General features: G+C 41.4%; 1 protein-coding gene across 2 annotated transcripts; it reads right to left on the reverse strand.

The window, feature by feature from the left end:
- LOC104011903 (uncharacterized) lies at positions 1-14,560 on the reverse strand. 2 transcript variants are annotated; one of them, XM_087775651.1, is made up of 22 exons: positions 14,437-14,560; positions 14,143-14,195; positions 12,508-12,600; positions 11,013-11,140; positions 10,218-10,361; positions 9,448-9,531; positions 8,740-8,907; positions 8,575-8,671; positions 8,255-8,478; positions 7,249-7,402; positions 6,965-7,119; positions 6,761-6,878; positions 6,385-6,590; positions 5,801-5,918; positions 4,940-5,109; positions 4,090-4,163; positions 3,885-4,012; positions 2,920-3,109; positions 2,344-2,485; positions 1,974-2,070; positions 1,760-1,837; positions 1-1,669 (listed from the first exon to the last, which is right to left on the reverse strand). In XM_087775651.1, the coding sequence occupies exons 1-21, from the start codon at positions 14,457-14,459 to the stop codon at positions 1,764-1,766; spliced, it is 2,640 nt and encodes an 879-aa protein (XP_087631777.1). In that variant the 5' UTR covers positions 14,460-14,560; the 3' UTR covers positions 1-1,669; positions 1,760-1,763. The 2 variants fall into 2 exon arrangements, with proteins under 2 accessions (XP_087631777.1, XP_087631776.1); XM_087775650.1 differs by having other exon boundaries at positions 6,965-7,173.
- Between the last annotated feature and the right edge of the window lie 6,058 nt (positions 14,561-20,618).

Below are 20,618 nucleotides of genomic sequence, written 5' to 3' on the forward strand. Positions count from 1 at the left end.
TGAAGATTGCCACTCACCTATCTGGAGAAAACACTACATAACAGTCTCATTTCTTAGGAGACAGTCAGCATGATGTAAGACACACAAGGAAGTCACCATACCACTTAAAGTGCCCATACTTGTGTTCTGTTAGGTGCAAAACCCTGACAGCATATTATAGGTGTGTCCTTTGATTTCTCAATAGATTGTGCCCGCAGACTGAGGAATAGTTAGTACTTAACCCCCTGGGTTAACGCAGGGGAAAACACTAAGCATGAAGTCACTGACCTGTCAAGCTTATATGTTCTGCATTTTCCCTTGATTCCCATGCTGACATATTTACATCTCATTCCCCAATATCACAGCTCCATGGCTTTAGTCTTCACCTACCACAGGAGTAACAAAATAAGACTCCTTTAGCACAGTAGCCTCCTCTATTGGAAGAGAGACTTGATGCACAGCTAGGGACTTGCAATGTCCCTCATCATGAAGCCCACACAGATTTTTCCAGAAATGACAGTAAAAGACATCTACTACAGATATGCTTGACAGGCAACTGGAAGACAGACAAGACTTAGAAACATGAACTTTAACTAAAGCATGAACTGTTTAGTGGGATCACTGTACAGATATTGTAGCAACAGAGCTACAATCTTCTAGACACCATGCTTTTTCACAAAGTGCAAATATTCACAAAATTGTTTCTTGCACAAGTTAGCCTTCACAGAAATTCCCTGTAGTAAAATTCTATTTAATATAAAGTTAAAACACAGGCATCCATTATTGTATCTTTAGCCTAAGGGATAATGATTCATGCTAAGCAATAGCTTTCCTTAGGACAGGAAAATACAATATTTAATCTGAACCATTTTCATGTCACTGTTCAGATGCAAAGAAGAAACCAAGAAATTTTCCTCCCATTAAAAAAAAAAAAGAAAATAGGATAATCTAACAGGAGCTACTAAGCATTATGTTCTCTAGTAAGGAAGAATCCTTAACACTTTGTGGATAGAGTCCATGTATTAGTGTTATTACTACTACCAGTCTTCACTAAAAGCTTTTTCTCCTTTAGGCTGACAGCTTACTCAGCTAAGCAGTCATTGATACCTGTGAGTGATCTCCCCCCAACTAGGGAAAGCAACTTGACATTGCAGAGCCACAACACTCCTGCGAGATCTACAGTTTACAGCTTTTCTGTCAATAGCCACTACAGGCTCAAGTATGTTCGTCCCCATCTTGCTTTGAAAAACACTTTGTCTTACTGACATTAAGCTTCCTGCAGTCCTTTGTTCATACTGAAGCTTTAAAAAAGCTCAAAGTGATTTACAATTGACTTCACACCTGTTGCCACCTTCCTCCCCCTACCCCAAATCAGATACTTTCAACTGCAAAGTGACTAGACACAAGTTTTGGACATGTTAGCTGAGCAGACTAGATAGATGCAAGTCACAACAAAAGACTAAGAGTTCAACACTGTAGAGGAACACAAGAGAGCAACACACTAATTTAACCTAAAGACAAAGATACATCTTTTCTCAGTAGATACCATCAATGTATTTTCCCAGTAGATACTTTCAAGATGCCCTCACTTGTAAGTCTGGACAGGCTGTGCTTGCTTAGGTCACCTAACTACAACTTCATAAAACTAAATAGTTCTTGCTTAGTCTCTGTCAAAAGTCAGTGTATTCACCTACAGGGAGAAGAGACACAAAGAAGTCTGTTACTTTACAACAGCAGTATGCTTGGTATTTCAGTAGTGTAGTTTAAGATTGACACCAACCTCTCTAGTCGTTTTCCTTGCTAACAAGCACTGCTCCAGATGATGCTTGCCCCTGTGGATGTGGTCCCGCACTGCGGTCTAGTGAGACATTTCAGCTTTTAATTTTCTGTACAGCACACACTAGGAGTCTGTCATCTGACACAGCTCCTGAGAACATGTGCCATATTGCTGAGCAAAGATTCAGGAGCAATTTGAGAAGTGTCTGTTTTCTTACCAAGTCTGTGTTTCCCAGGATTGCATCTCCTTGGACAAAGAAAGCCTGAAGGCTGTTGCGTAATGCTGCAGATCACCACACTGCAGTGGAAATATAGCTACAAGACAAGAATATTTATATTATGTGCAGGGGAGTCTTATTTGGCAAACACTTGATATGTGTACTGACCCCAAAGGAGATGAACTGAACACTGCTAAGTGGCTAGTCTCTATTTACTACTCTTATAGTGTTATGCCTTCAAGAAGGTGGCTAATAGCTCCAGACAACTCCTGGCCAGCTGAGATCTTTCACAGCATTTGCTGCATGCACTGCTCCAGCCTCACATATCAGGACTGTCAACAGCACATGACAGACCACAGAGACATCTCACCTGCTCTTGTAACAGAGTTGTGCCTTGTACGAAGGTGAACATCTCCACTTCAAATCTCTTTAGGTGCTGAGGAAATTTTACTCTGAGACTATAGTTAACTTCATGGAAGACTGTTCTGTAGGAGTCTTCGCTGTTTTCACACCTTTTTGGGAAAGTGAAAGACAACATATTTAATTTAAACCTTCATCACTTCAACTGGATCTTTAAACAAGTCAAGGAGGTGGGCTACAGAGGAACTTCCCTCTCTCTGTTTTCTTCTGGCCATCAGGGTATGGAGAGACCCTCCCCCGTTCACAGTCCCTGCCTTTGGCCACAGTCAGGGTTGTTTCTTGTTCTTCCTTTCCAGCTGGAAGCTGTTAGCCAGAAGCACTTCTGGCCACCCCCATGACCTGCTGCCATCAGAAGGCATAGCCACTGTGCTGACACCAACATGCGCTCCACAGCCTAGCAGCAATTGCACAGTTGGGACAAAACAATGCATCCAAGCTGATTTCTGTCCTCTTCCCTTTCCTCCCAGCTAAGGTAAGGGGCCTTGTGCTGAACAGTTACCAAATACAGGGGGGAAGTCCTCCTTACCCATTTATAAGGATGGGCCACTGCGGAAGGCTGTCCTGTCTTTGGGAGTTTGTAGCCCAGCAGTCATCCAGGTTTAGTTCCAGTCTTGCATCTTCAGGCTGGAGCAGTTCAACTTCAAAATACAGTGCCTCCCTCAGGTATTTTACCACAGGATATTCAGATTCCTGATAAGGGTCTGAATAGGATTTCTCTAGAAGAGAGTATTGATGTTAGAGTTTCCTTTTTGCAGAGTAAGTATTCATGAACTCTCTGCTTCACTCTTCTTTCCACCATCACTTTAGTACAGTAATGATAAAATCTGGGAGAGCATATAGATGTCAGCAGATGGGAATAGGGTGGTAGAAAAATAAGAACTGGTAATGAAAGTAAAGATCTAAACTGTATTCCTTGGCTCTGAGTATCCAGAAGAGAGCCATTCCTCCTTCTGCAAAAACCCATTGGAGTAAGATGCTCATTCAAAACTGTCTCTAAAAAGATACTAAAAAAGTGGCATCAGGGCAAGTGTTCAGTTAGCCCTTTCTGCCAGTGTAGTTACCATTTTACAGCAATATTACTTGTAGCTTCCTTCTCTGTCACAGGTTATGATTATTTTGGTCAGTGCTAACTCTGCTTAGCAACACTGAGGGAGCTGATAGGGAAGAGAAGCTGGTATCACACCCACTATACAAAACTTAGCATGCCCAAACCAAGCAGAAAAACCACATTTGTGTCAGTGATGACGTAAGTGTCTGTCTGATCCACTACAGATACTTCACCGTTTGTATTGCATTCTGGAATGGAAAACCCGTGTTAGAGACCTTACAGAGGTTTCCACTTCATCCTTGGAAATATTCAAAAGTCATCTGGACATGGTCCTGGGCAACTTGCTCTAGGTGGCCTTGCTTGAGCAGGGGGGTTGGACAAGATAACCTTCAGAGGTCCCTTCCCACCTCAACCATTCTGTGAAGTCTAGTCATAAATGTTACCTTTGAAAAGTTTCAATGAAAGTGCAAGAGCGCCAAACCCTGGCTTAATACTGGGTGGTGGGTTCTTCTTCGATTCATATCGGACATCAACAGTCTGCTTGATTGTGTACAAGCATACAAATTTCAGTCTGAGGGAAGAAGTTTAACATTAGATTTTAGAAACCAAAATACCGCAGACAACTGTCTTCTAGGGAATGATACTTACTGATATACTGGTGTATCATTGCCAGGTCTGAAATAGAGTACATCATTTTCGTATGTCATAGTTGTGCTATTGAACTGAAAGATACAGATCATTGCAACCAGGACAGTTACATTAGAGTTTACTTTGGTTTTGACACAATATCCACATCCCTTCACTTGACTGGCAGGTTGCCCTGAGCACAGTATGCTTTGGAACAGCCAGAAATTACTGGCCAACAGCCCTATGCCTACTGAAGTAAAGCTGACTACAGCTGACAGCTATGCCATAGTCAAGAAGAAACAGATTATTAGCTGCTAATACCTTGAACATGACCTAACACCCCAGAAAGGAGTGCGCTGGGCCTAAGAGATCAGTAGTTTCTGTTGACAGAATCAGTGTCTAGCATAAGATGCAACATTCACAGAAGTAAGCTGCTTTTGTGGTGACCTGAATTTGAGCATGATCTGATCCTTTGCTATTTTGTCTGTTTTCTATTTATGCAGTATGCAGGTGGTAGGAACAGGACCAACTGTAGGCTTGGGCCAGGTAGTCATTAGCAACACCTAACCAGCTTTTGCAAGGCATATGAGTATATATCAACAGTGTAAACTCCCATTCAAGTCCATTACTAAACAATTCAGAGGTGTCAGACTGAAAGCTAGTTTCAGAAAGCACCTCTGGCCTTGAAAACTGTTTTTGCCAAGACCTTCTGCCCAACTGAATTTAGTACCCTCAGAAAAGGAGTATAGATCTATTACTTATCAAGAAGCCAACTGTGACCTTGCAGCTTCTGCTCAACTCTGAATCTCTGACAGTCCTAGTAATAACCCTGCCCCGATGCAGTGGAAACTTCACATGACTAAGCCCTTACCTTTCTACTTGTTCCACAAGTGTTCACATTGAACTTGAAGGTTGCAGTCTTCTCTGTCACTAGACTGGGTTTGCACTGTCTGTCCCTCAACACAAGCAGGCTAGTGTCCAGGTCTGCAATTCCTACTAATTTCACTGCAGTAATAACCACAGTACCATTGGGCAGGCACTCTGAAAGAGAAAATACAGTTTTCCATGCAAATCAGGACTCAAGCTCCTTTATTCTGTAGCCTAGCACAACAAAGATGTTCTGCATGGATTTGCTAGCAAGTATTTTGGCAGCTCACGAGGATTAAGTTTTGAGCAAGACTCTCTTCAGTACTAACACTTGATTTTCTTCAAGCTAGCTGCCTGTAGGATGTGCAGTACATGGATGAAGTCTGATTTCACTCACCTTTTTCCTCCCAGGTGGTCTCACTCCTCCCAAAGGGAATTTTCTAGCCAACATATTCCATACATTCAATCCAGATGAGTAGTTTTGGAATGACTAATTTTGAAGATGACCCTCCCTACCCCTAACCCCCCCTTCCAAAAAAAGACCCAACCTAAAAAAAACACCCAACCCACCCAAAACAAAGACCCCCAAACCAACCCCAAAACCCCTTTAAGAGCTTCATGTTTTTGGAGGTGTGAGGGGAAGCAGAGTTTCCCACCTCCTTTCCCCTCTCCTGTACTAGACAGGATAGTCACTCCAATCTGTAATTTGACTTGCCTTGTAGCATATTACTTTGTAGGAAATCTGACAGGCAGATAGACTATCACACAAGTATAAACTCTAGAAACATTTCAGACTGCATGGGCTTGTGTGACTTAGTTATGCAACTCAAAGAGCATTAATAGCTAATCCCCAACACGTTATTACGTATTAGCTCTGAAGGTGAAAATCTGCAGGAAATTGAGAAGTCCCTCCTGTTAGCCAAGGTGATGCCATCCTTCAAGCTTAAGTGGAGCGAAGCCTTTATTCCAGAGGTATGAAAATCCTAGAGATGACAGTCACAGGTTAAACAAGAGAATAAAGACATGCCATTCAACTAAAGTATGCAAAAACTAAGAGGGCAGGTTATCACAAGCCAGAAGTAATGGTGCTTGATCAAAGTCAAATCCACAGGATATTTTTTTTTTAATCTAGAAGCCAACACAATGAGCTTTTTCAGTCATTTTGCAATAGAGTGCAATATAAACTCCATTGCATGTACAATTGCCATTAAAGCTAGTTCAGCCTTAAAGTGCTTGCAGAATGTTTTTTTTTTCTTGACTACTTCTGTCAATATTAACCAAGGGAAATTGAGGTGTTCTTCCAAGGGCAGAAAATAGTCCTCCATTAATCCTTTGAAGCTTATCTCAAAGGGCAGTTTTATTTTATGACCTTCAAGGACGTACATAGTGTATCATGTTCATACCTCACAGCTAGAACATGCTTTAATTGCTATGTGCTGGCATCCTTACCTCATAGTTCACATGGGAGGAAAGGAAAGGGACAGAGATTGCCCAGTGAGTGCCATTGTCCCTCAGGTTGTAGTTGTAATTCTGCGCAGCCTCTGGGGTCAGGTGCCAGTCTGAGATGAAGGGTAGCCAGTTTTGATCCACATTCCCACGAGTAATAATGAGCTGAAGGTTCCTCCCATCACAAAATCCTCTTGCACTGGGCAGTACTGTAATACAGTCAAGAGTCAGCCAGCATGCTAGCTGTCATCAGAGTTTAATAGGGCTATTTAGGACTGACAGTATCCCTGGCTGAAGTAAGCCCAGTTAACAGCTAAGTTCACAGCCAGGTTAGTCACAGGCAGGTTGGTACAGTTTTCCTGAAGTTCCACTAGTTTACCTGCATCTTTAATGGTGGACACTGTTATGACTGGGACGGTGAAGGTCTCACTTGTTGGATGGGTTATGAATGCAAGTGTAACATTCAGGGTATATGCTCTCATGTCCGCTCTCATGTACTAGGAAAATCATATTTAGAAATAAAAATCACCAAGTAATATCATCATTTCTATACCATGGTGTGCTGCAGTGTCTTAGTACACACCTCTTTCTTAACACTTGGTGCATCAAATGGGACTTGTATTACATAGGCTTTGCTTCCATTAGCATATCTGATCTCATATGTTAGATATCCATGCTGAACAGCTTCAGCTACAGCAACAGTTGCCCCCTCAATGGTTAAGTTCACAAGCTCCACATCTGGAAGGAATGTTCCCACTGTTACATTTATTAGCCTCGCACTCAGATTTGAGTCTGAAAAGGAACACGATAACATTAAGCCCTTATCAGTACCAAAATCTTCAGTAAATTCCATGCTAGGTTACTTACTGTTGATTGTAGCAAGTTCTACTTGTTCAAATGGTGTTTCTATTTCCTTGATGATAGTATGTTTGGTTAGTCCCCATTTGTTATCTTCCCACTGATGTTCCAAGAACAGCTTGATGGTGTATTTTGCCCCATACTGTCCACTGCTCACAGAAGTCTAGAATTTCAAATCAACACCCTTTAGTATAACATGATTTTACATTAAAGTTGTGTTGTAGCATCTCAAGGTCCAGCTAGAGCTACAGCTCCAAACAGTTGTCCTTCTCAGCTCTGTGGCCCTGTTTTTATACTGGGAAAGAAATCTGCAAAAGCACACCACCTGTGAGGAACCATGAACTCTGAAGTGGCACTTGCTCTATCACTATTATGGGCTCTATTTTTACCTAAGGGTTTAGATTATCTCAGAAGACTTCCTTTGAAAATTGTCCCCCATTCCCAAGTTTCAAAGCAGCAGAGGACTACTTCACCAGTGAAAGGACTCCTCCTGCAACTTCCTTTGAAGTTCAGTTGTTACAACATTTGCCCAGGATTCAGTTCACTCCAAGGAACTAGATTTAGACATATAGTTTCAGCCCATCCCAGTATCCTACAGTCTGGTGGACAAATGGGCTGTTCCCATTCTCTTAAATTGTCTGTGTAAAATACAACAGAACCCACACATGCTTTACAGTCCAGTTAGGACTGTCTCCAGGGAGTATGATGTCAGGACTAAAAGGCAAAAGCTCTGTATTAACCTGAGGAAGGAGACAAATCAATAGTTCTGTATAGGATTCTGTCCATCTGTGCTTGTAAGAACAGTAAGCACCACTTTGTGAAAAGTTTCAAGAGCTATCTTTGGTCAAGGCTTCTGGGATTTTTAATATATACTTTCTTCCACCTTCACCCCTATCCTTTATTTGGAAGGAACTGGGTGAAGAATTATTCCTCTCCAGGAGAGGGGAAGGGGAGGAGAAGAGAAAAAAAAAAAAAAAAAAGGTCTGTTGCCTGCCACCTAACATAAGTCACTAACCTTGTAATAACCACCTTCTGCACCTATTGGTATCTTCATTGTAATTGCATTTAAGTCATTCGATAACACATATTTCCTGGAAGCCATTTCTTTGGCAGAGAGTTTGTGTAGATCTACACCAGCTTCAACAAGCACATCCTTAAAGCTAGTTGCTCCAGCAGAGAGTGGTTGAATATATTTTGGAACAGTCCAGATGATTGTTTTGTTAGCATAGTCCACACCATCTTAAGGAAAAGATATGAAAGCTGTCAGCTCATTACTCTAGTTGTAAGTTAGTCCGTGTACATTTGAGCATTGGAATTTGGGAGCACATTTCTCACCTACAGGACATGCCACAGCAGTATCCACCACCAGGATCATCCATTGCTGTTTGTAAAATGTACTTGATCTCACTGCAGAAAAGGTAATTCCCTGAGCCTGTAGGAAGAGATCTTGTTAGACCTACACGTCCTGGCAGCTTGCTGGACTACAATGAGCATACTAACCTCAATCAGCTGAATTTGCACAGCAGTGTATGGTATTCGCAGCAGAACCCTGGTATCTGTGGTGTTGAGTCCATAGCCTGCACTCCAAGCATCGCTCACAAGCAGAGCCTTTTTTTCTTCTGGCTGATGAAACACTATTTGCCATATTGAGGCTTCTCCTGTTTTTGCCTACCCAGAGAAATTCATCAGCAGTTTAAACATTCTCTTCAAAGTAACTTCTTATTTACTACATTGAATGATTTATTGTATTCAACTGGCCAGCAGTTTTGTTGCCTTATTCTCAATACTGCTAGTGTGATACTGCTCAAGCTTTCCCAGAAAACTTTCCATATTAAGAGCATTGGAGATTAACTGCAATGCTGCATTGCAAATATAGGGTCCAAGAGGAAAAAAGCCTATCCACAGTTCACTCCTGGGCCATGAGGTCTTAGGGACAGTTTCTGTTGCACAGTCTCTTGCCTGGGGAAGACTTTACTTCTAGGCTCTTTGAGGAATTTGTTTCCATTTCTTCCTCAGGGACATGGCCTACAGCTGTCTGTATTTCTAGTGCATAAAATCTCTATGCTAAAACCACTTGGTACAGAAGTTCTGCATTTCTTACTTAAGTACTTTTTGAAAGGACATTTTATACTGTGCAGACAGAGAACAGAAGGATGTTGTGCCAGAAGTAGCACTAACTGTTACTAGGAAGGAAACCTGTAGTTTTACCTCTGGAAAGGCAAGAGTCCAATCCTCAGGTTCATCTTGAATGAAGTCTTCTACAGTCTGTGGAACCTCCCTCCTGACAGAAACCTGAAGGGAAAAAGCCTCTGTAAGGGGTTTGCTGGTGGCACTTGTTTACTTGTCTCCAACACCCTATAAGTCTTTTTCAATACTTTCAGAACAGTATAGGATTGAGAAGGGAGACTAGCATTTCCTAGAGGGACGTTCCCAACCCCTTCAAGAAAAAAAAAAAAAAAAAAAAAAAAAGGCATAAACTGCCATCATGCATGGCACATTATCTATAGTCCACTTGATTTCAGCTTCTTTTCATATTTAGCATATGTTCCCTTTTCTACTTCCAGTTAAAGCCCATATCCTCTCCAAAGCAGAGTCCTTCCCCCCCCAGCTCTCTCTCCTCCCCAGCAAATTCAGTAGGGAAACTTCCTTCAGAAAGTACCTATTTCTGTTATCATCTCAAATAAGATTTGTTGAGGCAACATTCAGTGAATTCAAGCCATTAGCTCAACCTTTTGAATACTATTTCACAACTTTATTGGCTATTAATGCTGGCTAATAGGCTATATAAGCATAATATAAAATGTGTCACTAAACCCAAGATGCACGCTGTGCATTCACTAGTGAGCTGTTCATGGTGGGGCATTCAAATTCTGTTTCCAATACACATTCCTAGCATCTATAAAGCTTCCAAAGAAAGCATTTTAGAGTATTTACCTTCTTACCTTAAGTACCTTCCCATTTGTGCTTCCAGCACTTACCTCCATGTAGTTACTTTCACATACTAACTCTCTCGGACTCCATGGGCCATAATGGCAACTTGCACTTTTCAGATGAGTTTCAGCATTTTTCATATCAGGAGTATGTGATGCTTTGATTTGTATAGTTACTGTGAACACATCTTTCTGCACAGACACAGGAAACGCTTGTTAGACCAATTTCTTCTAGTTAGACACCACCCAACCTTGTGAATGAAGAGTAACTTACAAAATCCACCCACCAGCCTCTGCACAGAAGGGCAACTCCATACTGAAGCATTAGTGTTTTCTACTTGGTTAACTACATAGGCTATATGCCTATAGGTGTATAAATAACATAAATACTTTGGGGAGGAGCTTCATAGCCCCAGAGCCAGACAAAAAAAGCTCCCTAAAATATAGCTGATCTTGTGTTTTATGACATAGTAGCAGTGAGCAAGCAACACAAGTAGTCAAAGCTTTTGAGCTTTTACCCTAATGTGTCTCAGACACTAAATACTAGAGCAGAGCGCAACGCAGCTGCCAGGCAGAATTCCCTATTCCTATCCAAGAGAAAACAGTTGCCCTTCAAGGGCATATGTGATAAGCTTCATGTGTTCATCTGTAGGCCATTCAATGTCAATACCATGGAATATTCTCAGACCTTTGGACATGTTTGAGGAGAATGAAATAATTTCGTGCTAACAGATGTTCAAGATATTACGACACCTCAATTAATACCTAACAATAATTTGGTAATCTTTTGCACAAAGGTCATATATAACAGCACTGTAGTCAAAATGCCTATAATAGACTTACCTCTAAGCGAGAATGGCAGCTTAGTGCAGAAGCACGAAACTCAATGTTACTCCAATTACTGTAAGTTACTGTATAGCCACACTGTGATGCCATGGCCTCATCTAGCTCCCAGGCTATGCCAGTTTGATCTATGGGCAATTAGTGAAGAGCTGTATTAATGAGTATAATTCCTGCTCTGCAAACTCCCTCAGCCACCTGACCCTGTCCCAGGGTTCAGCTGACCCTGCTCCAATACAGCCCAGCTCCATGCCCTGGGCTCAGATGCAAGAGAGAATTGCTAAGTGGTGAAAATGAGCTGTAACAAAGTCTATGGAAAGTAAAAAAAGGTAGAATTACAGACAGACTGAGACAGGGAACACTAGCAGCTCAACGACTGAAGATGAAAAAAATATCCAACATGTAAAGGTATTAAATCTGAAAGGGGCAAAAAGCCCAGTAAGCACAGAACAGTCAGTTAGGTCATCAGTGTCAAAGTTGTCAGGATTGACAGATGGTAACAGCCTAGCAACATCAGGAGACTAATCTGTGGCTGGCACAAGCCCATGTTTCTCTCTGATGTCTACCTGGCCAACAGAGTCTCTTCAAGGGTCTAATCAGGATGACGAGCACACTAAAGCTCAGCTTGGATTTTTCTAGGGTACAAAACTGTCTTTGTGGGCTTTTTTTTTTTTTTTTTTTAAAATCTCTCTCTTCCAAAAATAATTGCTCTATACTTTCAAGCTATACATATCCCAATTGCAGAGTGTCTTTATGTATGGATGAAGACACTTGAACAAAAACTATACATTAAGTGGGTTTTTACACAAGTTTAACATTCTAGACAGATGTTATGGACTATATCTAGTTAGACAGCTAACTAGCATGGAAAACTAGTTCAAGGCTGAGTTTACATTTTATTTACATTTATTTACATTTTACGATCTTACATCTGATTATGTTTATAGCCCAAAAGTTATTTCACTCTGCCCTTTCAGGGCACTCTGTGGTTCTTTTCACTCAATGCACCACTTGTTGATTACTAAGCCCATAGCCAGAGGGCCCAGCTAATTTTTCATAACTTCATTAAGAATTTATATGCCTCCGCCAGGTCCCTTAGCTGTAAGCAAAGAAAGCAGAGAGCCACTAGTGCAAAGTCAGTAATGTAGTGCAAGCTTCAGCTAGTGACTTTTCAGAATAGTATGTGCTGTTACTGGGGAACATTTTTACTAGGAAGGAAATCCACCAGCATTAACATGCCTAGAAACTACCATGTACATTTTAATTTGAGACCAAAGACAGCCATGATTAGACTTGATATTGCTAAGTTATCACTCAACAAGGCTTTAGGATAGGCTATACAGAAATAAAGGCAGCACTTGGCTGTTACAATGAGGTGCAACCTACTAAGCTCTGTGATTTTAGTGTAATCCAGGGAATTCTAGCATAGGAGGACCTCAGAATTTTAAACATTTCACCATGTGTAATTTCCTCTCCAAGTTATCCTATATCAACTTACCAACAACAGAAAAAGATAAGTATTTGTCCTCAAAGTATTCTGCACTCAGTGTTATACGCAAAAGGTTCCCCAAGCACTCCGAACTCATGGGTCCTGTTGAACGTATTGAAAGGCTAGTAAGTAGGGGATTAGAGGTAACATACAAACAGAAATTTGTTACTTCCCAGACTGCTTTATAAAGTCAGTGTTGCGACAGTCATATTCTAGCACATCTAGCCAGGAGGTGTTCCAGGTTTTTTTTTAAACCAGCAATACTTCCAGAAGAAAAGCCAGCTCTGAAATTAGTATTCCAATAGTAACTCTCTGGTCAACTGGCAATGCTACCTGCAGCAGCCAGTCATGGAAACAGGATTTTGGAACAGGGACAAGGAAGTACTGAATTGGCTGGCCCAATCTGAACACTTCAAATGGGATAAAACAGAAGAAGAAAGTTAAGAAAGTCCCCCCACCTTCCTGAAAAAGAGAAAAAAAAAAAAAAATAGAAAACCCAAACCCCCAAGCAAACAAAAGAAAAGCCCCAAAACCACACACACCTACTCACAAGAGGAGCCACAAGCCAACTCAGGATGAGGAGCAGCCGTATCAGCTACCCATCAGCCTACCCTGTTCACTTCCTCAAGTACCAGTACCAGAAGCCAGTTGGCTCATACTGGGAAAGGACCACACAGAAGCAAAGAGGATGGCTTGAGAAGCTCAAGTCCCAGGCTATCACCACAGCATGAACCAGGCTATGCCTGCCAAACCTCTTAAAAGCAAGTGCAAACTATTCTAAATGTAGGACTGGAGACCAGGGAAGACTTTTCGTTTGACATATATTTCTAATAAACTGGGATTTGTTGATTCAAACAGAAGTTTCTATGGCATAGTGAGCTAATACCAACCAGATCTTTTATAGTAAGAGTGCATTTCAAGGGCTGAGAGGATCCTTCTTCCTAGAGAGTTCAGCACTATACCCTTAAGTTAACCAGAGGCGCAACTCCCATGTCAGAGCTGGTCATACTAGGGAACATCAGAGAGGTGCTGGCGAACATGACCTTATTCTGCCCATGTTCCAAGCTACCAACTTGATTCAGTGCAGAAGCTATATAATTGCTCCAAGCTGGATAAAACCTCCTTCAGTATTTTTTTAGTTTGATCTTTGGTCAATGCTAACATGTTTGTACAGCACGTGCACTGAGTAGGGCAGACAGCACTAGAACCAGCTCTCTGTATCTGCTGTTTTGGGCCCAGCTCTGTTTTGTAAGGAAGCAGTTAAAGCAGACAGAAGTTTTGGTTAAGAAAATTGTTTCTTCTCAGGCAAAGCACTGATATCTCTATAGTAGTTAAAAAACCTTACCTATTGTATGGTCAATAACAATAACTGGGCTCAAGAAAACAAGAACAACAATAAAGTCCCTATTAATTCATCAGTGCTTATTACCAGAGCGAGGAAAGGTAGAAACATTTGCTAAATATGATGGTACATAAACCTAAAGAGTGGCTGTAAGCAGTTACCAATAGACACCTCTGTTTGAAGTTTCGCAGAAAAATGTGCAAATATGGCTGCCACAAGAGCTTTAAACACTTCTGAAGCACACACACAAACACAGATATCACCTATGAAAAAGCCTGGAAATTGTTATGTGAAAGCATTACCTGATCTGTCTTGGGTCCATATTTCAGAGATCAATATCCCTATTAGTAACAACCTATAAGAGAAGATAGGCATTAGCAGCAGCTTTAGCTGTGACAACAGCTTGCTAACAAGTTTCTGTGCTCAGAAAGTTCCAGTCTGGATATTAAACTATACTTAAGTTTAGAGCTATAGGTCTAGACTTGGAAATTGCAAAGTGGTCACCACTAGGAAGTTAAGGAAGGTAAATCAGAGAAGTTAATATATTTGATGCCTTAAGTAAGACTATTTATGTTTAGCAGCCATGAAGCTCTCACCTCTGCACCAGACTCAGCTCCATTGTGCATTCCCTCAGCCTCTATCTGTGGTGCTTTTTCCCTTTATAATCATACACAAACAAAAATCTCCTTCATAAGCTTTGCATAGATATCAAAGCCTTTCTGACTTCTCAGAGTCTTGGGTTAAATAGAAAGACTGCCACCTTTATACTGATTAAACTCATTTTCAGCTGTTTACCCTCCTAACAACAGACCTATAATTCATGTCACCTGTTCATTTGCTTTAATGGTTAATTCTGCTCCATGTGATAGTTACCAGCTCCCAACTAGCAGGTTGTTAGGGGGCAGTGGGATAACTGGTGTTGTTCTGGTAAAGCATGCAGTAATTCTTTGTTTCAGAATTATTTTTCTTTACCCTGTCCCCTCTGTGGAGGATTTTGCATAGTCTTCCCTAGACAGCTGAAGTCTGCCAGAGGCAAACGTGTAAACTGCAGCTTTAAAGCAATTGGCATAACAAAAAAGGGAAGAAAATGTAAGGTAAGTGGTCAAAACTAACAGTAAAAGGGAACCCAGCTGGATACTGATGGGTGTCACAAACTAAATGAAGAATTTTCTTACCGGGTGACCTGTGGGACATCTAGACCAGAAATCACCCCCAAATGTGGGGAAAGCTAACCCAAAAACTGTAGAGAAGTGGATTTGACTACAAGCAGAATGGAGGAAAGGACCTTGCCTTTGCTGCCTGCCAAAGACAAGAAGTTAGACCTGTGGCCCTGGGTCCAGATGAGTGATGCTTTCCCACTGTCATCAATGTGGGTGCACTCTGGTCACCGTAGGTGATGCATGGGAGCGTGGTGTCCCTGGGGCTGCTGAGCTGGAAGGCTGATGGTCAGAAGGCGGCCAGGTCACTTAATGTGGAAAGGGGTTGCTGTGGTATCTGTTCACATTTTCTGTAAGTGTTGAGCACTGTTTGTGTACACCTATAGCAATATCAGTAGCATAAACAATAATAGCTGCAATGTTGTTTTATTATTGTATGTAATAAAGGGTGCTAGAATTCAGTGTTCCTTGACTTTGTCATCATTCAGTTCAGCTGTTTGTTGCTCTCTGCAAATACATCCTTAACTCTCAGAGCCATAGTTCCCCTCTGGCAATGATAATTTCTCCTCTTTCATGGCTAAAATATTGCTTTGATTTCCCCATTTTCTTTTGGACCTGTGTATTTTCTGGCAAATTTACCAGGACATAAGGAATATTGCGTGCGTCAACACGTGCCATTCTTCTGTTTGAAACACCTTTACCAAGAGGCAGCTTAGCAGTGTTTCCTAACGAGGGGTCAGAATTGCCTGCGTCCCTCTGTTTATATATTTTTTTCATACCTAGACTAACCTTACATTGGGGATCCTTTTGTCCTAGGCTTATTCTTGTGACACTTGGGGTTTGCTCCTTCCTCTGCACACGTGAAGGCTGTAGGAGCAGTAGAGCTGGAGGATTTATTTGTAATTAACACCGATGTCCTCGAGAGGGAGCCTGAGCCTCTCCTACGGGGCTGCTCGGCCCTGTCCCTCCAGCCCGGCACCTTCCCGGCCGCTCAGCCTGGGCAGCCACCTTTCTGCAGAGTTTCTTCTTAAACCTGACAAAGATTACACAGGGTCGTTTTAGACAGACATATTTATGCTGCTTATCACGGCTAACCTCGCTGCCCCACTCCCACATCTTCAAGAGGATCAAAAAATTAACAGAATGTAAAAAACAAAGTTTGCCATGCTCCAAGATGTTGGATTTTACCCCAGAAACAAGCTTTATCCCCAACTGGTTTGTGTTGCTGTTGTTTCCTTCTGAAATTCCCTATCTGATAAATTTTTAACTTTACAGGGAGTTTTCCTGAGAAGGACTATCCACCAAGGATACTCTATAAATAATGGTTTATATTAATAAATAAAACCACAATCAGTCAATCAGGGCTTAAATATTAGATAGCACATCCCTGTTTATTATTGTTGGAGTGGAGACCATTTGAATTATGGCTTTATTTCACTGTGCAGTGTATTTTTACAATATTACAAAAAGGTTGTTACACTTTTCCAGAACTTGATTTTTAGGTACCACCAGGAAAGTGCCTGAGATTTCCTCTAGCTTGCGTCAAGTCTACCTGACATTTAAAGCAGATCTGCACTGTTGACAAGCCCATCACTCCAATTATATGGCAAGTGTCAAGGTTGCTCCTGCTGTTCCACCCCAAAGAGATTCTAGCCATGTTTCCATTAATCGTTCAACCTGCCAATACTCACACAGAGGCTGAGGTTATGGGGCAAAGTGGCACCCTGGAGGTGTCTTATTCACTTTTTGCAGTTTAAACAGGATCATGATGACTAGCAACCACATACCGGAATGTAAGGAGAATTGAAGTAGCCCTGCTACAGCTCAGCCTTATCACAGCAGTACTGAAAGCATTACCCATCTAGTCACTGTTTGCTTGTTTCCTTCTTTTTCTGTTTTTACCAATGAACTGTAGATTAATTCCTAGATACTTTTATGTTTCTGGGTCATTGTGTTGTTTTTTTTTTTTTAGTATGTAGCAAAAGTCTTGGACCATAATTATGACTCTGGGCAATATAATAACACAAATAAATCTGAGATTATTTATATCCAGTCAAACCTAAATTACCAGCTGACTTAACTAAAAAGCAAGAAGTCTTATCTGTCACAATTTTAATGTCTAAAGAGTACTGAAATTTACTCAAACTCTATGGCCAAAATGTCCATGATGTCAGACAAAATTTTCCTTCTGGGCCTTTCAATCAGTATCAAGGCAAGAACAGGAAAAAACGATGTATTATGTGCACTTTTAGGGCTAACTACTACATGGAAGCATGTGCTGGTATCAGCATATCTTAATGTTACCAGCCTTTCAGCTGGTAACTGATAATTCTCCCACAGCAAGCAGTGACTGGGCAGTAGGGTTAGGTCATGTAGTGTCATGACCCTTGGATGAAGAAAAACAGGAGGTCTGTACAAACTAATAAGGCTATCTGTGAAGCCTACCTTGAAAGCTATTTTGACTGCATGCAAAAATCCATGATAAATTAAAGTCAAATCACAGTTCCTCTAGGATTAGGTAATAGATAATTCTATGCTAATAGGAATAATAAAACCAAGAGGAAATTTTGTAGTCTCGCCCTTATAAAGTGACCCTTGTAAAATATCCAGAAGGAAATGCATTACTCATTTTCTTCACAGGGTTGCAATGCAGAATAATAGATATTCAATCAACTACTCTATCTGTCTCACTCTGTTTCCTCCTCCTCTCATGAATCTGTTCCTAGACAGTGTGTTTACATGCTAGCCTAATTCAAATATTTTTCCATGTAAAAAAAACAGGGAGACACAAAATACAGTTAATCTGTAAGTGATATCTGCAAGAGCAGACACATTAGATAGAACGAGGCCATTAACTAAAACTCAGCAAGGCTGTCTCTGCTGCAAGGTATGCCTCCTCTGGGGATAGGAATTATTTCCTAAATCATCACTGACTTGATTTTCAGTTAGGCACAATTCTGCTAGGGGAGTACAGTAGAGCTAAGATCCCGAGAGCGCCAGGAAACCATCTGTCTCAGAGTTATGGGTGCTTTTCTTTGGGCTCCCCCATATTCAGGGGCAGTAGGTATGATGATTGTCAGCTGACAATTCACTGATTAAACCAGGGACCAGAACATTTAAAAGGACAAATGTCCCTAGTTAAAGCTTTATAAGGCCTGCTATGTTAGTCCTTTCTTCTCTGAATAGGGTACAGCATGACATTTGAAACAAGCCTCCCCCCAAGAGTGTCGATCATGACCATATTTTCTTGCGAAGTGCATTGTGTTTTGCACACAGAGCATGCGTGAAGCCATGCCTCCACCCCACCTTCTCCCCACTTATGCTTTCTGAGTGTCACCTCCTTCAACGTGGTAGTGTAAGAGCAGTGGATGCCCTCCCCTGAACCAGGACCATAACTTATGGAGTTATGTACAAGATCTCCTAAAATTGAGAGTACCACTCTCAAAGTTTGTCTGCATCAATAAAAGTGAGCCAAATTACGTGAAAGAGTTACACCATGAAGTCATTTGGCCCTTGAAGTCCAGTTAGAGTTTGAGAATAGGAATTTATGTGCAGTGAGGAACAGTCTGTGGAAATGTCTGGAACCAAATGCAAAGCAATTTAGATTACTGTGATAGCACAAAAGAGCTTTGTGTAGACAATTTAAGACATCTGCCTATGGTCCAGACATCTGTGTGCAATGAATACCATTTTTGAGCTAGCTCTTTATCATTCAGTGATGTCCATTAATAATTGCTGCCCCTGTACAACCCTGTCTTTGTCTATTTGTAGTTATATATGGTTACTTGACAACTGTAATAAACAAGGAAAGAATTGTTCTTAAATTGAAAATACAATCTGTGATCTAGTTCCATTTCGAATATAGACAAACACATTCTACTCTTCCTTCCTATTCTGTCTCTTTGTATTTGAAGATGCTATTGCACATTTATATCCCTCAAAGTAATGGACACATAAACTAGCTCCTGTCATGCAGATGGGTCGCGCAGATATAGTCCTTTTGTATTTTTAGCTCATCTTCAGTTTCGGTCCTCCTGTGATGCTGAAGAGCCTGAAACACTCAGGCCTATGCTCAGAAGCCAGGCTTCTCTTCAGACATAGATTTCTTGTCTTTGGTCACTTCAAATACTTCTCTGGATTTATACTCTCTATTTCACTGGTTTGGAATCCTGTCTTTTCTCTGTTTATGTAAAGTCTTTGAGATCTTGCAATATCATTTACTTATCTAGTAAGTCTTTAGCACTATAAGAAGGAAGGAAATTTCTTTGGTGTAAGAGCATGCACCAGTACTAATTAGACTTTGTAGCAACAGAGACAGCAAGTGAAAATAGTGTGTCATCTTCAGCAAATAAACAGATATTTTCTGTCAAATTCCACTGTGTGGAATTACTGTTCAAGTAATTCCTCACAGTGTCTTATTAGCAGGCAAAATGAAGCAATATAGAACCAAGGGAAGAGTAATCTTCCCAGAATATCTTTATAAAATTTGACTTGTACATCTAACTGTAATTTATTTAAATACAGTTTTATGCTTGTTTATTAACATCTCTAAGGTTTAATGCTGCAGTCTTGAATGAACAACAGTCTGATCCTCTCTGATTTCAGTAAGCTTTGGATTAGGCTCTCGAAGTTTGGAGGATGAGGTTGTCTGTGTTCCCAGCACACTGTAAACAGTGAAAAACTTTTCTTTATTGATTGATTTATTTTGAAATTTGGAAGTGTATTCAATTGCATCAGTGTTTATCTGCATTGCTCTGCTGATAGAGCTCCATATTGCCTGTGGGGAAGAAGATAAGTTCAAATTCAGATGACATGTCTCCTCTTCCCAGAACTGGCAGCCATCCAGCATGAAGCTAAAGGTCTCACAGCACTTTTCATAATGGTTAGGGGGCAACTCTGGCTTTTTGTCAGATTTCTTTCTTCTGTGGAAACAGATTCTAATCATCAAGGGCCAAATGATTAATGACCTTTATGCAGGACCATGAAAGATATGATTAAGGCCTGGTGCAGTCAATGTGCTGGAGGGAAGGGATGACATCCAGAGGGACCTTGACAGGCTTAAGAGGTGGGTCTGTATGAACCTTATGAAGCTCAACAAGGCCAAGTGCAAGGTCCTGCACATGGGTTGGGGCAATCCCAAGCACAAATACAGGCTGGGCAGAGAATGGACTGAGAGCAGCCCTGAGGAGAAGGATTTGAGGGTGTTGGTTGATGAGAAGCTCAACATGACCCGGCAATGTGCGCTTGCAGCCCAGAAAGCCAACCGTATCCTGGGCTGCATCAAAATGAGTGTGACCAGCAGGTAGAGGGAGGTGATTGTCCCTCTCTGCTCCGCTCTCATGAGACCCCACCTGGAATACTGCATCCACCTACGGGGCCCCCAACACAAGAAGGACATGAACCTGTTGGAGTGGTCCAGAGGAGGGTCACAAAGATGATCAGAGGGCTGGAGCACCTCTCCTATGAAGAAAGGCTGAGAGAGTTGGTGTTGTTCAGCCTGGAGAAGAGAAGGCTGCTTATTGCAGCCTTCCGGTACCTGAACGGAGCCTACAAGAAAGCTGGAAAGGGACTTTTTACAAGGGTGTGTAGTGATAGGACAAGGGGTAATGACTTTAAACTGA

Source organism: Nipponia nippon, unplaced genomic scaffold (genome assembly GCF_047370975.1).
Source record: "Nipponia nippon isolate SJK-2023a ecotype South Korea unplaced genomic scaffold, ASM4737097v1 scaffold_4, whole genome shotgun sequence".
Lineage (NCBI taxonomy): Eukaryota > Metazoa > Chordata > Aves > Pelecaniformes > Threskiornithidae > Nipponia > Nipponia nippon.